At 43.7% G+C, this 18238-nt stretch overlaps 1 protein-coding gene across 1 annotated transcript; it reads left to right on the forward strand.

Moving 5' to 3' along the window:
* The first annotated feature begins 437 nt into the window (after positions 1-437).
* LOC130276738 (transmembrane protein 178B) lies at positions 438-17640 on the forward strand. Its single transcript, XM_056526539.1, has 4 exons — positions 438-471; positions 7070-7183; positions 13365-13502; positions 16458-17640. The coding sequence occupies exons 1-4, from the start codon at positions 453-455 to the stop codon at positions 16700-16702; spliced, it is 516 nt and encodes a 171-aa protein (XP_056382514.1). The 5' UTR covers positions 438-452; the 3' UTR covers positions 16703-17640.
* The last annotated feature ends 598 nt before the right edge of the window (positions 17641-18238 follow it).

Below are 18238 nucleotides of genomic sequence, written 5' to 3' on the forward strand. Positions count from 1 at the left end.
GGCCTCTGGAAAATGAAAGCAGCGATCTGATTGGTTGCTATGGGCAACTCAGCAACTTTTCCTCTCGACAGGTTTTGATAAATCTCCCCCATTGTGTGCATACAATAGTACTATATACAATTATAGATATAACCAAATATCTCTAGACAGGTCTGACTGTGTAGTCTAGGGCTAACTCCACCTTTTTCTGTTTAAACATAAATATTGGTATTTTAAGGTGATACTGGGAGTTAGCACTCGGCAACAAGTGTGACTGAGCCGCCATTGTCTATTTTTAGTCTTTTTTTTCTAAAAATTTTAAGTGAGCATCTTATTTTTATTTCTTATTATTGTTGTTTTTTCCGAAGACCGAGCAATACGGAGACTTAGCTAGTCTTTAAGAAACCATCATAGAGAATTTATTAAGCTTATTATGTGATTCCTCTCAGCCAAGTAGGAGGCCAGTGGGTGCAATGTGCAAGGGATGTGGTGGTATGTTGAGCAAGAAATTGCATGTTGCCCACTGAAATCAATGGTTGATAGATTTTTCCTGAAGATGGATGACAGTGCTCCTCGTGGGCTCAGTACTGACATGAGGAATATGTGGGTACATGGCTACACCGTGGCAATGCCCCCTATCTACCGTATCCTTGACTTAAAGGGGTACTCTGCCCCTAGACATCTTATCTCCTATCCAGAGGATAGGGGATAAGATGTCTGATCGCGGGCGTTTCTTTAGACCACTGGGTGCGGGCAGCAGGGGTCATGACGTCATGGCCGCGCCCCTCGTGACGTCATGCCATACCCCCTCAATGCAAGTCTATGGGAGGGGGCGTGGCGGCCGCCACGCCCCCTCCCATAGACTTGCATTGAGGGGGTGTTGCGTGTCGTCACAATGGATGCTGCCGTGACGCCACGACGCCCGCTCGATGTGTTCGGAAATAAATGTTCTGAACGCTGGGGCAGCGGAGTACCACTTTAGGTATAGAACATAGTTGTAGGCATTCAATGTGGTCAAAAGTAAACAATTTGAGCCAGGTGCAGCTTTTGGGACTTCCAGCTGATAGTCTTGGGGGGGCCATACATTTCCTCTTTAGAAGCGACTGAAGAATAGTTCCAGTAGAGGGGGGATCCTGAGCAGGGGGCACTGCTTTGACATAAGCAGTAGAGGTTCTCAAATTGAGCCACTCCATTTATGCTACGGTCCACTTCATTTCCGTACTTCTCTTCCCTACTTAGCTGGACATTACAGAAAACATTAAGACAATGCTGAAGATCAATATCCAGAGTAATGTTTGATTCATGCTGCATACACGCCGGGCATAGTGAGGGAGCCGGAGATTACTTTGCTGTGGACTTGTCTGTAATTCGGTTGATGAATGTAGATGGAGGATGGCGTTTGACCTAGTTCTGGCTGAGATCCAGGTCTGCTGGCTGTAGACCCAATGCATTAGGATCGCTCCAGCACCAGTCTAGCGCTAGAGTTATGATGACAAACTCTTATCTGCTGACAGCTCTAAAAATGTACGCTCCTCCGATACACACAGCTTACACAATCTCTAAGGATAAAACACGATTAAAACCTTGGGCTAGGGCTACAGAGTGACTATGGAAGGGCGATAAGAAGATGGGCAGGTCACATTGTGACATCGCAGATAATGGTTTTCAATGAGTTTTGGATGCAAGTGCAAGTTACTTTTCCAGCAGAGTAACTAAAACGGCCATTGTAATTCTCCATGTTCAGTACCACGATTTGTGACTGATTTGATTTCATCCCTAAAATTTTTGTGTATTCTCTGTTTTGGACATGTCACTTTTATGCAGCCAAAGTTACCAAGATGCTTAAAGGGGTTCTCCAGTGCAAACATTTTTTTTTTAAATCAACTGGTGCCAGAAAGTTAAACAGATTTGTAAATCACTTCTATTTAAAATTTTTTATCCTTCCAGGACTTATCAAATGCTGTATACTACAAAGAAAATTGTCCAGTTCTTTTCTGTCTGACAACAGTGCTCTCTGCTGACACCTCTGTCTGTATCAGGAACTGTCCGGAACAGAGAGGTTTCTAGGATTTGTTCATGCTCTGGACAGTTCCTGACATGGACAGAGGTGTCAGCAGAGAGCACTGTGGTCAGACTGAAAAGAACTACACAACTTCCTCTCTAGTATTCTGCAGCTGATAAGTCCTGAAGGATTAAAGGGGTATTCCAGGAAAAAAACTTTTTTTATATATATCAACTGGCTCCAGAAAGTAAAACAGATTAGTAAATTACTTCTATTAAGAAATCTTAATCCTTTCAGTACTTAGGAGCTTCTGAAGTTAAGGTTGTTCTTTTCTGTCTAAATCCTCTCTGATGACACCTGTCTCGGGAAACACCCAGTTTAGAAGCAAATCCCCATAGCAAACCTCTTCTAAACTGGGCGTTTCCCGAGACAGGTGTCATCAGAGAGGATTTAGACAGAAAAGAACAACCTTAACTTCAGAAGCTCCTAAGTACTGAAAGGATTAAGATTTCTTAATAGAAGTAATTTACTAATCTGTTTTACTTTCTGGAGCCAGTTGATATATATAAAAAAGTTTTTTCCTGGAATACCCCTTTAAGATTTTTAAAAAGAAAAAATGTACAAATCTGTTTAACTTTCTGGCACCATTTGATTTAAAAACAATTGTTTTCTACCAGAGTTCCCCTTTCAGGGCCCATGCACACTACAGGTATTCCACTCGGAATTAATTCCAAGCAGAATCCGCTTGCAGCACAATCTTATATATCTCAATATGATTGTGCTGCTCTGTGCACACTATGGAAGTTCTGCAGTGGAACTTCCTATTCTAATCTGGATTCTGCATAAGGTGATTTTAGTACGTACCTGGCAGACAGTAATGGACATGCTTAGGAAGGATCTGCGCTTGTCTTTGGGCTAAATGGCTATGTTGTGAGATTACCATAACACTGACTAGCTTTTTGTGAACTGGTATTTCCTGTTTGACTTTTCTTTTTTTTTACTACAAATCCCACAATTCCATTTTCCTCCCTCCCACACATCAGCCACCCCACCCATTGAAACATAAATGAGCTGCATCCATTCAAAGACCTGTGGTTTTCAATCAGGGTACCTACAGCTGTGGCATTAGTTGCAGATTGATCTCTCTCCCACCAAGCGATCGCTCCACCCATTGAAGCAGACAGGCTCCCTGTCATCAGCTGACTAGTGAGTCAGGTCTTGGCCGCATTGCAAGCTGGGAAAAATCTGAGACAACAGTAATTTTGTATGCTGATAAAAATAAATATTTGAGTGAAAATCACAGAAGAATTGTGAGAAAAACCATCACACACAGGTACAGACACTATATTATGAACAACACTAACTTTACAGCCCCTGTAGCATAGTAAAATTAAAAAAATTCCTGGAATACCCCTTTAACCCCTTAAGGACGCAGCACTTTTTCAAGACTGAGCCCTTTTTCACAATTCTGACCACCGTCGCTTTACTAATTATTAACTCAAAAACGCTTTTACCGAATATTCTGATTCTGAGATTCGAGACATATTCTACTTTATTTTGGTGGTAAATTTTCGGCGTTACTTGCATCCTTTTTTGGTGAAAAATCCCCAAATTTCATGTTTCATGAATCAGTTCTGACCAATGGCAGGGGATAGGAGGAGATCGCAGCACTGCGACCTCGCTCCTATCCCTCAGGATGATCAGGGCTGTCCCTGACAGCTCTGATCATCCCTATTTTCCGGGTGATCGGATCACCATACGGCCCATGTCAAGCACATATGGACAAGGTTTTGCCTCCCACATGCGGTTGCCGTAGTGTGTCAGTACGCCCTAAGATTTAGAAGATCGAACACGAAATGTAGCAGGTCTAAAATCTGTTATAACTAGAACAGTAGAACATAATCTAACCCCATTTAGATTAAGGCCTAACATAGAAGCAGCGGTCAAAAACTCCACGGTCATGATGTACTGTGTGGTTCTCTATTGATTGTAATGGCTGTGTGGTTTTGCAAGCTGTTTACCTGCAAAATGTTGTGCCCGTAGGTTGTCTTTATTAATGGACACATTATTTTGCAGGTAAACAGCAGTTTTACTTGCAGGACCATGCAAGCATTAAAGGGGTACTCCACTGCTCAGCGTTTGGAACAAACAGTTCTGAACGCTGTAGCCGGCGCCGGGAGCTCGTGACGTCGAGCCCCGCCCCCTCATGATGTCACACCTGCCCCCTCAATGCAAGTATATGGGAGGGGGTGTGACGGGTGTCACACCCCCTCCCATAGACTTGCAGTGAAAGGGCGGGGCGTGACATGAGGGGACTGGGCTCCAGGCATCACGAGCTCCCGGCGCCAGCTCCAGAATTTGGAACAGTTTGTTCCAAACGCTGAGCAGCGGCGTAGCCCTTTAACATCAATTAAATGGGCACTGTCAGATACAAAAACTTTTGATATGTTGTAAATCATGCAAAACCAGTAGGTTTTGCAATTACTTTCATTAGAAATTTTTCACTATTTCATACTGTAAAAGCCAGTCAAACAACTGCCCCCCCTGCCTGCTTGGACACATACTAGTCCTGCTGTGTCCATGCCTCATCACCTATGTCATGGACACACTTCCTTGATTGACAGCTGTGAACGCAGAGCTCACAGCTAGAGGAAAATCCTCCCACTGTCAGCTTGTGTCCCGCTACGGTCAGTGAGGATAAGCTGGGAGTTGTAGTTTTGCTAATGCTAGGGGAGATGTGAGCAGACAGCATACTGAGGGAGGGGGCGGAGACCTGCACAGTGAGGCCACACCCCCTTCCATTTGAGAGGAATTCAGAATAGTGAGCTAAATTAAAAGTATAATAAAAAATAAACAAAGGTGCTAGACACATAAAAATTAGATGTACATGGTCAGGATTTTGTACTGAGTGATATATTAAAAACATTAATTTTAATTTTTTGGATCTGACGGGTACGCTTTAAAAAATGGACTGAACAGCATGTCCACCCAGTTTTTCACTGCTTCACTCCTGGTGATCGTAAGGCCGGGTTCACACGGTGGAAAATGTGCGGAATCTCTGCCTGGTACACGATGTGCACGATCCGGTGGGCGCTAGGACCACTCGGAAATGCGTCATCTCACAGATAGCAATGCATTTCCAAGCGGAATCGGCAGGAAGAATAGACAGGTCTACTCCAGAATCAGAAACTCTGCCGTGTGCACAGTGCAGCAGAATCCCATTGAAATCAATAGGACTCTGCTGCAGAAGAATGTCCATGCAGAATTTTGCACAGACATTCCGCCATGTGAACATACCCTAAGGCTGCCTTTACACTATAAGGCTGGGTTGACATATCTCCGGTACCTGGCTCAGTAAACCCAGACTAAATCTGCCGCACCTGATACCACAACTGATGACAAAGGTGCATCAGTTGTTTAGGATCTGGCATTTATTATGTGCAGGCGGGACGGGGAAAGCAGCAAGATGTGTTCGCCTGTTCGGCACCCATGCGTCGTGTTCCATCATTCAGCATCCAACTTGAAATGCTCGATGAATGTGAACTGTCCCATTAAAATGAATAAGATCAGCTCTACAATCAGTTTACCTGCAGAGCTTTTTCTACAGCACCAGAGGGAAATATTGCCGGATGACGGACGTATGTGAAGGGGGGCCTAAGGCCATGCTTTAGTCTAGTTTCTTGGCTTCGTGTTAAAGGGATATTCCATGAAAAAACATATTTTTTTTTACATATCAACTGGCTCCAGAAAGTTAAACAGATTTGTAAATTACTTCTATTAAAAAATCTTAATCCTTTCAGTACTTATCAGCTGCTGAAGTTGATTTGTTCTTTCCAGTCTGACCACATTGCTCTCTGCTGACACCTCTGTCTGTCTCAGGAACTGTCCAGAGCCGGAGAGGTTTGCTATGGGGATTTCCTGCTACTCTGGACAGTTCCTGAGGCAGACAGAGGTGTCAGTAGAGAGCACTTCACAGCTGATAAGTACTGGTAGGATTAAGATTTTTTTTTTTTTTAATAGAAGTAATTTACAAATCTGTTTAACTTTCTGGCGCCAGTTGATATTCATTTTTTTCATGGAATACCCCTTTAAATCTATACCTGGCATGGTAGTACCCTTTACCAAATCTCATGAGGTCACACTAGGATGAGTATACAGTGGTCCCTCAAGTTACAATATTAATTGGTTCTGGGATGACCATTGTATGTTGAGACCAGAACTCTATGGAAACCTGGTAATTGGTTCTAAAGGCACCAAAATGTCATCCAAAAATTGGAAAAAAGTGAGGATTAAAGAAAAATAAGTAGATAACTAATATAGATAAAGCAAGTCCTTACATATAAAAGTAGGAATGATCTGCTGGGAGCTGTAATCCCTGTCTATGTCAGTGTTTCCCAAGTAGGGAGCCTCCAGCTGTTGCAACACTACAACTCCCAGCATGCCCGGACAGCCAAAGGCTGTCCGGGCATGCTGGGAGTTGTAGTTTTGCAACAGCTGGGGCCACCCTGTTTGGGAAACACTGGTCTATGTAGAGGACAGGAGCTTCTTCCGGGTCCTGTAAGTAAAAAAGTAATGGAGTCGCCCTCACCTGGTGTCCAAAGGAGCAGCTAACCCTGGTACAGGTAAAGTGTACAGAACCTAATGTAATACCTCCCTCTACTGTAGGGGGCGCTACCAGACACCAGTCAGTGCATACGCTTCAGTAATACAGGAGTTTTACCAGTGAATGCCCATTTTGATTGGTTGGTTCTCCTAGCCATTGACACGTTTCACAGATCTGGACTGTCCGTACATTGTATGTTGAGTCTGGTTTCAACTTACGATGGTCCAGAAAAGACCATTGTATGTTGAAACTATTGTATGTTGAGGCCATTGTAAGTTGAGGGATCACTGTATAGAAGTCATCTTTAAACATGATTTATCATCACAGCCGTGCATTGTCTACTTATAGGGCTTACCCATGGTTTTGTAACTATCTTTCCCCTGCACTTTGCCTATTATGTATAGTGTAGAACTATGTATATGCAGATACTATTTCGGGGTCATTTGCACTGATTCTATTTGATTTGTCATTTCCTTGTGTTGCAGGACTCGTACAGCGCTGCACTCCAGTCCGATATCACTACACATCCTCCTCGCTGCCGTCAAACCTGCCAATCAATGTCACCAAGACCATCCGTCAAGATGAGTGGCACGCTCTGCGTAAGTATCCCACTTCTTCATGACCAAGCTGCAGTCTCTCATCTGTTACCCCAGTAATAGGTAGGAATACAGCTAGGCACAGAGACCCCGCGGGCGTGTTTACACAGAGCAGATATGCATTGAAAAAGCAGAAAAAAACCTCTGAATGGAAACTGACATATGGGGAGAATTTTAAATCAATTCTTTCTAAGAATTTTTTCCCCTTTGCAATGTATATGGTGAAATCTGCACCAAAATCCACACACTTAGGTGCAGATTTCTAATGTGGATTATCCTGTGAGATTTTGTCAGGACCGCCGTAGAAAGTCTCTGCAGCAATTTTAAAGGGGTACTCCGGTGGAAAACTTTTTTTTTTTTTTTTTATCAACTGGTTTTAGAAAGTTAAACAGATTTGTAAATTACTTCTATTAAAAATCTTAATCCTTCTAGTACTTATAAGCTGCTGAATACTACAGAGTAAATTTTTTTCTTTTTGGAACACAGAGCTCTCTGTTGAATCACGAGCACAGTGCTCTCTGCTGAAATCTCTGATGTCATGGCTCCGCCCCTAATGACATCACGGCCCGCCCCCTTAATGCAAGTCTATGGCAGGGGGCGCGACGACCGCCACGCCCCCTCCCATAGACTTGTATTGACGGGGGCGGGCCATGACGTCACAAGGGGCGGAGCCGTGACGTAACGATGCTCCGGCCCCTGTATTGCCCGTCATTACGTGCAGAGCGAACTCGCTCTGTGCAGTAATGATAGCGGGGTGCTGCAGCAGCGATCCCCGGGGTCCCCAGCAGCGGGACCCCGGCGATCTGACATCTTATCCCCTATCCTTTGGATAGGGGATAAGATGTCTAGGGGCGGAGTACCCCTTTAAGCTAGGTTCACACTGTGGAATTTCTGGGCAGAATTTCTGCCAGAGATCGAGCCGGCGGCACTAGGACCGCACATACTACAGTGCCGTCCCCATAGATGGCAGTGCATTTCTGAGCAGATATCCCAAAAGATCCACCCAGAAATGCATTGCAGTCTATGGGGGCAGCAATGCAGTCTGCTTGGTCCTAGCGCCGCCGGCTCTGCCCAGAAATTCTGCAGTGTGAACCCAGCCTCAGGGTCTATCCACACGGCAGAATTTCTGCTTGCGAAATTCCGCCTCCAAATTAAAGCCCATAGACTTCTATGGGATTCCGTACTCCCATTTACACTTCTGAATTTCCGCTTGCGGAAATTCAGAAGTGTGAATGGGAGTACGGAATCCCATAGAAGTCTATGGGCTTTAATATGAAGCGGAAATTCTGCCGTGTGAATAGACCCTCAGACAGAAGGACCTACAGCCTAAGTGCAGCTATAGCCACAGTTGTACTACAAGGAAAACGTGTGACTCAGGCTGCCGGCTTCTGTCTAGGTTTTGTTTTCGACACCTACAGATAATCCATTTTGACAACCTTCTAAATAAAGGTTTGAGGTTATCGGATCCATTGTCAGTTCCGTGTTTCTATAAAGAAATGAAGGAGAATCAAGATCTGCAGCGTAGAAAGACCCAGCTAAGGGCTTTATTACACATAGTGATTTAAGATGAGCGAACTTACAGTAAATTCGATTCGTCACGAACTTCTCGGCTCGGCAGTTGATAACTTTTCCTGCATAAATGAGTTCAGCTTTCAGGTGCTCCCGTGGGCAGGAAAAGGTGGATACACTCCTAGGAAAGAGTCTCCTAGGACTATATCCACCTTTTCCAGCCCACCGGAGCACCGGAAATCTGAACTAATTTATGCAGGAAAAGTCATCAACTGCCGAGCCGAGAAGTTCGTGACGAATCGAATTTACTGTAAGTTCGCTCATCTCTAATAGTGATTAATGGCCTGTTCTGCCGATGTTACCAGGTGTTTAATTAGATCTACCACAATTTCACTACTATTTTCTCAAATTGTGGTAAAAATTGCAATTATGCAAACCGGTGTAAGATTGTGCTGAGTCACAATGCAAATCACATGATTTATGGAAAATAGAGGTAAAATTGCCATATGTGACCACAGGCTATAAGGACCAGCAGTTGCCTCATTCTGGCTTGCCAAAAAATCCGAGTTTGTCAGCGCCACATCTCCCCATGTAAAAGTTTTCAAATGATAAAAGCAAAGGGCCACACGAATGAATCAGCAATATTTAAAGGAGAACTCCGGAATATGAAACTTATCCCCTATACTAAGGATAGGTGATAAGTTTCAAATCACAGGGGGGGGTCAGACCGCTGGGCCCCATGCGATCTTCCATACAGGGTCCTCGGCTCTTTGCCGAAAAAGCGCGTTTTGACCACCACACCACCCGTACGGGAGATCGCAGGGGTCCGGCTGCTGGGGATAAGTTTCCTTATCCCGGAGTACTCCTTTAATACAGCCCTGCCTGCATCATATTAGAGCCTTGTAATAGGCTCTTTGAATGAGCGGCGATCTGCAAGATCAGCGCTTGTTTACTGAGCACATCGGGCTAAGAGCATGGACAAAGCTATCAAAGGCACAGTTGCACCCAGTCCCTGAAGTCTGATTGGGTGCAATGGCCCCGCTGCCGCATAAGATGACACTAGTATTATAAATGGTACATGGTAGATGTGGCGTCTAAAATTGAATGAATGTGTATGACTGTGACATATCCCAATGAACGTTACCAATTTAGGCCTTTGTCCAACCAAAGTACCTGTTCCTATTACAGTAGGTCCCATGCACACTGCAGAAGTTCCGCACAGAAAAATTCCAGGTGGAGGTTCCAGTCTATTAAATTCTGCTGCACTGAACATGTTCATTCTTTCGGCGGCATACCGCACAAAACTGCATTGCCATCAATGGGGACAGCGCATGTCAGCGCGCTCATAGCCATTCATTAGGGCTGCGCATGCTGCACATAGTGTGCAAGGGGCCTAATAGCTCAGTCTGAAGTACCAGATTCACATTCTCCGACTGTCCTTCCATATATGCTGAACAGATCAGATGTTCTCTTTGGTCCTTCTCCTGCGCATTCAACTTTGCTATGATTACATATGGCAGGACCGAATGATTTCAATCCACCTCCCCTCCTTACTCATGAGACAAGGTCATTTGGGGTTTTGTAGCCCCCAATACCTAATAAATCATCATCAGATTTGGCTGACAAGAACAGGATCAGACATTAAAGGGGTATTCCTCTGCTCAGCGTTTGGAACAAACTGTTCCGAACGCTGGAGGCGGGAGCTCGTGACGTCACGCCCCCACCCCCTCAATGCAAGTCTATGGGAGGGGGCGTGACGGCTGTCACGCCCCCTCCCATAGACTTGCATTGAGGGGGCGGGGTGTGGCGTCATGAGGGATGAGGCTATGACGTCACGAGCTCCTGGAGCCGCGGAGCACCCCTTTAAGGGGGTTGTATTCTCAGTTAATAGATGGGGGTTCTTTGTTCAGGATCCTGATCTCTTGGTCTGTGAATGGAGTGTGTACATGGAGTGTCTCGCTCTGGAAGATTTGTCCTGTGTTAGGGTATGTTCCCACAGGCGAAAATTGGGCAGAATGTCCTTAAAGGGGTACTCCAGTGAAAAACTTTTTTTTTTTTTAAATCAACTGGTGCCAGAAAGTTAAACAGATTTGTAAATTACTTCTATTAAAAAATCTTAATCCTTCCTGTACTTATTAGCTGCTGAATACTACTTCGGAAATTCTTTTCTTTTTGAAACACAGAGCTGTCTGCTGACATCATGAGCACAGTGCTCTCTGCTGACATCTCTGTCCATTTTAGGAACTGTCCCGAACAGCATATGTTTGCTATGGGGATTTCCTTTTACCCTGGACAGTTCCTAAAATGGACAGAGATGTCAGCAGAGAGCACTGTGCTCATGATGTCAAACGGAAAAGAATTTCCTCTGTAGTATTCAGCAGCTAATAACTACAGGAAGGATTAAGATTTTTTAATAGAAGTAATTTACAAATCTGTTTAACTTTCTGGCACCAGTTGATTTAAAAAAAAAAAAAAGTTTTTCACCGGAGTACCCCTTTAAAGAGTATTCTGGCATGGACATTCCGCTGCCTCAGCGTTTCATTGATTTCAACGGGATTCTGCGACACGGCATAATTTCTGCGCCAGATGTTTCCGTAGAAAGGATAGTCAAGTCTATTCTTTCTGTGGAGTCCACAAGAATTTCCGTCTGTCGGTCCGTCAAATGTGTGGAACGTCCGCACCTGTTTTTCACCCATGTGAACCCAGCCTCACACAGACAACAAGCTAATTTGAATGAACACTGTGTAATACTTCATTTCGCCAGTGCTGGCGCTTCAGGAAAACAGAAGTTTGCCATTAGCGTGTGGGTCAGGGAATTCTAAAAAAATGAATCAAAAACAAAAAAAAAAACTGTGGAAACGTAGCCTAAGGGTGCGTTCACACACTATTTATTTTGGGGGGTTTTCCGCTGCATATTTGAAACAGGGCGGGCTCTTCTCGGCTGTCCGCAGCAGATTTTCCATGGAGGAATTTACGCTGTGGAATATCCGCCACAAGCCCATTGAAGTCAGTAGGGACTGCGGCGGATTTTCCGCATCGTAAATTCCGCCGCGGAAAATCTACTACGGACAGCCGAGAAGAGCCCGCCCACTTTCAAATACGCAGCGGAGAACCCGCAATAACAAATAGCGTGTGAACGCCCCCTAAAAGTTTATCCAGGAATAGAAAAAACATCATTTTTTGCTTTTATTCAAAACAGCATGTCCTCAGGTTCTATGTGGTTTTAGTAGATTCACTTCAATGCAACTGATCTGCAATACCACATATAACCTGAGGACAAGAGGGGTGTTGTTTTTGGAAGAAATCAATTTATTTTCTGGATGGTTTATGGGCCCTAAATTGATTAAGGTTTCACTGACACCAGTGCTTACCGGGAAACACTCCTCTCATTGTACTCTCTTAATGATAGACCCCGTTTCCTATATATGAGAGCCAGGAAAGACCACCTTATAATCTCCATAGTACGTGATCTGACTGACTATGAGATCCTCAGTAGTGCAGAAATTCATTTGTCATAATGAGGAATATTTACCCTGTCAAGACTGCTGCCATTGAAGACAAATAACAATGTATGTAATCTGCAGTGTGTATGTCTGAACTAAGCCTTAGAGTGGCCTCAGAAGTGAAGATTTCCTTGTTAGCCAACAAGCGTTCTGGTATTTCTCATAGAGCTGCATTTTCAATCCCGCAGCCTTCAGAGCTGTAATATCCCAGCATCCCCTACCTGTTCAGAGATTTCCATGTTGATTGGCTTTCTGAGAAGTATCATCTTTACATTTTCACTATTGACAAGCTTGCTGATGGTTTCCAATAGTAGCCAGCTGTGTTTTAAAGGGATACACCGCTGCTCAGCGTTTGAAGCAAACTATTCCGAACGCTGGAGACGGCGCCGGGAGCTCATGTCGTCATAGCCCCTCCCCCTCATGACATCACGTCCCGCCCCCTCAATGCAAGTCTATGGGAGGTGCATGACGCCCCTCCCATAGACTTGCATTAAGGGGGCAGGGTGTGATGTCATGAGGAGGCTATGACATCACAAGCTGCCAGCTCCAGCGTTCGGAACAGTTTGTTCTAAATGCCGAGCAGCAGAGTATCCCTTTTAAAGGGGTTATCCAGGAAAAAACTTTCTTTTATATATCGACTGGCTCCGGAAAGTTAAACAGATTTGTAAATGACTTCTATTAAAAAATCTTAATCCTTTCAGTACTTATGAGCTTCTGAAGTTAAGGTTGTTCTTTTCTGTCTAAGTGCTCTCTGATGACACGTGTCTTGGGAAACGCCCAGTTTAGAAGCAAATGCCCAAAGCAAACCTCTTCTAAACTGGGCATTTCCCGAGACAGGTGTCATCAGAGAGCACTTATACAGAAAAGAACAACCTTAACTTCAGAAGCTCATAAGTACTGAAAGGATTAAGATTTTTTAATAGAAGTAATTTACAAATCTGTTTAACTTTCTGGAGCCAGTTGATATATATATATAAGTTTTTTTTCCTGGAATGCCCCTTTTAAGTAAAGTACTGGCATGAACTGAAATGTAGATAGATCCAACTCCAGATATAACTGTAAAGTAGTGGACGTACCAATAAAATACCATAAAAAACTGTGAAAAATGTTCTGATCAATTGGTAACAATTGCTTCACAATAAATGATTCTCTCCTCTGTTTCCTTCCCCCAGATCTGCGCCGGATGACAGCTGGCTTTATTGGGATGGCGGTCTCCATCATCCTGTTTGGATGGCTCATAGGCGTGTTGGGTTGCTGCAAGGAGCATGACCTAATGCAGTATGTGGCGGGGCTGCTGTTTCTCATGGGAGGTGAGGACGACTTTTCTCTCCACTTCAGGTCATAGAGTCAGCTAATTATCAGCTATTGACTTGTCTGTGCACAAAGAGATCATAGATTGATGATAGAGTCCTCCAGCTGAGGTCACCGCCGGGAGGGGGAGGTATTGCTCCATATCCATTTTGTAAGAGGTCTTATGGGACCCCTCACAAATTACCCTGTCACACCCGCTGCAGACTGATTTATTATGTCTAGTGATACATGAAATTAAAGGGCATTTTGTTTCAAATTATAAAAGGCATTCTATTTATATACATTTTTGGAAACGCCAGATGATTTCCAATATGGCTGCCACCCCTCATTTCTATTCTTTCAATGATATGAACTAATACAACTCTTCCTGTCATGTATCTGCAAATAAACACATTCAAGAGTAGAAGAAACCTAGGTGCTGTAATGTTGGCCATATTGGTGTCAGACAGATAAGGATACAACCAAATTACCTGAAGCGATCAATGCTTGTTGAACCAAGCCCAATGGCTTATGCATCCATCAGAGACCCAGGTGCTGGGAGCCTGTACAGCAGGACTCAGTCGTGTTATGGACCTTTAGCTGACCATATGTGCCGCCATATTGTGCCATGAGACCGCAGTCCTAATATATGCTCCTAATATGGCTGAAAATGTTACATTTAGTTTTTCCATGGATTACAGTATGCATCCAATATCACATAGAGCAGAGTTTAACAAATTTCTTTTAAATCTTGGGGGGGAAAAAGTTAGGAGCAAGACATTTTATTTTTTATTTTTTTAAAGCGACCAGATAAATTTTTTATTTTTTGTGCCTTGAGCTGTAGTTTTTACCAATGCCACTTTTGTGTAGAATTGACTTTTCAATCACTTTTTATTAAAAAAAAAAAAAAAATTCTAAGATGTCATGTGAGCAAAAATCAGCTCTTCTGGCATCGGAAATAGTTTTGCGCTCACGCTGTTGACCACGCGGGATCAGGAAGGGGATAATTTAATAATTTGGACGTGGCAATACCAAATACGTTTATTTCATTAATTTTTTTTTTTTTTGTAAAAAGGGGGATTTGAATTTTAATTAGGGGGGAGTTTTAATATTTTAACTTTTTTGTTTCTTTTCTTCACTTTTTAATAGTTTGATTGCTTATATAGATCAGTGCAATGCAGCAGCAGCGTTTAGACAGTTAAATGACGTACAGTGTAGGGTTCTGCGATATTTATCATTTCTAACAGGTGTCAGCTGCAGATAGCAGCCGGTACCTGCCGGGTATGACGCAGGCCCAGTTCATGAGCGCACATCATACTCCCTATGACTTAAAGGTATGTCATGGGTCAAAAAGGGGTTAATTGAAAGGTGCTAGTCTTTCTTCTTTCAAAGAATGTCAGCTGTTGTAGGAAGGCAATGCTCCCTGGGAAAAAGGTTTGCAAACTTATGTATCCTCCATTAGAAAAATAAACTGTCTCTCTAGTGCCCCCTATAGGTAGTTACTCTGTAAAGCAATATCTGACTAATGTGCAATAAGATATTTGAAAAAAGACAAGGGATATATCAGCCAAATCAGAATTTACTCCAAAAGGAAGAATCAGCCATCTGTATACAGCTTGCCCCTCCTCAGTATAGAGAAGGGCACTGTTTGGCTGGTAAAGCCTTTGATGTAGCTTCTATACTGTTTGTTTGCAGAGACCTCCAGGTGACAAACAGGGCTTTCCAGACACCTTTATGGTTGGCACTGGACTTTTATATAATGTGACGGCAATCACATTATATGTTATTTTATGTTCGCTACGTTGGCCATATGACCAGTGTGTGACCAGGCTGTTCATTGACCAATATCTCATGTATATTTGGCTAATTCAGCTCTAAATCTGTGGGGATCCCCCAACTACCAATTATGGCTTGTCAGCAAGTAAAATCAATAGGAAACCTCTGGCCCTGACTGCAAATGTAGATGTCCGGGGACTGATATCAATATGTCTGTGTGGTCACTTGTCATTCATATCCTGTAAACCCAGGGGAGGCAGCTGAGCTGTACACATGCGGAATCTGCCCAATATGGCTATCCTGCAGAGATTAACCTCTTCATAGAAGAGATGTATTAGGCGAAGTTTCCACTTGGGTTTTTTCTCTGGCAGTTTTTGGATATCTGCCACTGCAGTTTTTGAGCCAAAGTCAGAAGTGGATCCATAAGGGAGGAGAAGTATAAGTCCTTCCTTTATATGTCCTATTCCTTTTGAATACATTTCTGGCTTTGGCTCAAAAACTGCAGTGGCAGATATCCAAAAACTGCCAGAGAAAAAACCCAAGTGGAAACTTCGCCTAATACATCTCTTCTATGAAGTGGAAACTTAGCCTCAAGATAGACAGACAGATAAGTATAGATGTAAACATAGGTAGGTAGATAGAAATATATATACTGTACATAGATAAAAAGATGTGTAGATACATGGCTTATGGTCGAATCATAGAAGGGCATGTGATTTTTCACCAATGCTGCTAGTGTGTGTGAATCCTAAACAACCTGACTGCTAACCATAAAAAGGGGGCATGGTCATATATGAAGAAGCCATAGTCAGTAATCTCTTTGTGAACATACCCCTACTAGATCATCACACTGTCCACAAAAACTAGATGCCATTTCACACACCTGATTAGAGATGAGAGAACTTACAGTAAATTCGATTCGTCACAAACTTCTCAGCTCGGCAGTTGATGACTTTTCCTGCATAAATTAGTTCAGCTTTCCGGTGCTCCACTGGGCTGGAGACTCTTTCCTAGGAATGTATCCACCTTTTCCAGCCCACTGGAGCACCTGAAGGGTGAACTAATTTACGCAGGAAAAGTCATCAACAGCCGAGAAGTTCGTGACAAATCGAATTTACTGTAAGTTCGCTCATCTCTACACCTGATCTAGGGTATTGTACAGTACAAGTATAACTGTGTATGAACTTTTTCCTTTATAGGAACCTGCTGTATCATCTCCCTCTGCACCTGTGTAGCCGGTATCAATTTCGAGCTTTCTCGGTATCCACGCTCTGTGTACGGTTTACCAGAAGACATCAGCCACGGGTATGGCTGGTCAATGTTCTGTGCCTGGGGCGGGCTAGGACTCACCCTTCTCTCTGGATTCCTCTGCACTTTGGCTCCATCGCTTAGTGCTTCCCAGTCTGCCGTCCACAAACCACGGCAGGAGAACGGGGCAGTGTGACCTATAGATGGGAGACTGAACAGCCCCTTTGAAAAAGGACATGCCACCAGACTGAGGCACTTGTATCCTGCTAAGGAAGTTGTTCTGTTCAACTTGTGTGTCTGACCATGTGATTGCTTGTGAAAAATACAGAGGTGCGAACTTCGTGTTAACTAAAGAGAATTCTGGGAACAGTGTGGATGGGGACAGGTTACATGGCCAGAAGGGAATAATGGACTCTTTCTCTACTGGGAAACAAACACCTGAGAGGAAGTTCAACTTTTAGGTGCTGACGTGGGTAATGTCTCCGAAGTGACATCATTAGCAGGAGTCATCTAACGGTCCCATGTGGTTCTACAGGAATCCAATCCCAGCCTTCTAGAGAAGACACTTTCCTCCTTGTACAGAGACATTGATCAGTATGGTGCAGCTAAATGACCATAGCCTAAGGGTTCAGTGTTTGGGAATTTTGTATACACACATATATAATAATATAACAACAGGTAACTGATTTTTACATGTTTTAATACAGTCCACAAAACCGCCTTACACATCCATAATTGGCCCCGCAAAACAAAAAATAGTCCAGATACAGATTGCGCCCTGAGTTTAGTGCCTTGGCACAACACCGGGAACAAGGATACTTTAGAAAACATGCAGACCTCCTTCCGTGCCTTCTGAGTAGGTCTCCTGAACCTACAGCAAACTCAGGCTCCATCCGGGAAGCTTTGGGAATAAGGTAATAGAAATATTAGGAATCATGACAATAACAAAGCAATTCCGCGAGAACGTCACGATTGGAGGCTCCGGCAGATGAGACGGACTGAGAGTCTTGTGTGGGTTGGGAGTTTGTCAGGTTACGGTGGGAGGAGGGAATATGTGGTTCTAGACACCTTCTTCAGGTAATGTAATAATGTACATGTGGTCCCATCACAAATTATAAAAAGCACATGATGATACGGCTCATTGTCCGGCATTTCTCTTCTTTTTTTTTTTTTTTTAACCTTATTTATTGAATAAATAGATTGAAACCGGTATTTGCAGTTGTTTGACATTTTTGTCTCCATATAAACAATATGTCATTATTATTGTCTCTAGATGGAAATATCAAAAGGTCCTGGTGTCTCTATGCTATTTGCCACGTCATTGTATTCTAACATTGCAGACCACATACAGTGGTCCCTCAACATACGATGGTAATCTGTTCCAAATGGACCATGGTTTGTTGAAACCATCGTATGTTGAGGGATCCGTGCAATGTAAAGTATAGGACAGGGGTCTCCAACCTGCGGACCACCAGATGTTGCAAAACTACAACTCCCAGCATGCTGGGAGTTGTAGATTTGCAACATCTGGAGGTCTGCAGGTTGAAGACCACTGGTATTGGAGGTTATACTCACGTGTCCCCGCCGCTCCGGACCGTCACCGCTGCCCTGGATTTCGCCCTCCTTCCTGTCGCCCCTGTGTCCGCTCCTATTGGATGACGGGACGGCGTGCGCGGCGACGTGGTGACGATGAAGGAGAGCGCCGGCGATGCAGGGGCTCCCAAGGAGTACG

The sequence above is a fragment of the Hyla sarda genome, chromosome 6, assembly GCF_029499605.1.
Source record: "Hyla sarda isolate aHylSar1 chromosome 6, aHylSar1.hap1, whole genome shotgun sequence".
Classification (NCBI taxonomy): domain Eukaryota; kingdom Metazoa; phylum Chordata; class Amphibia; order Anura; family Hylidae; genus Hyla; species Hyla sarda.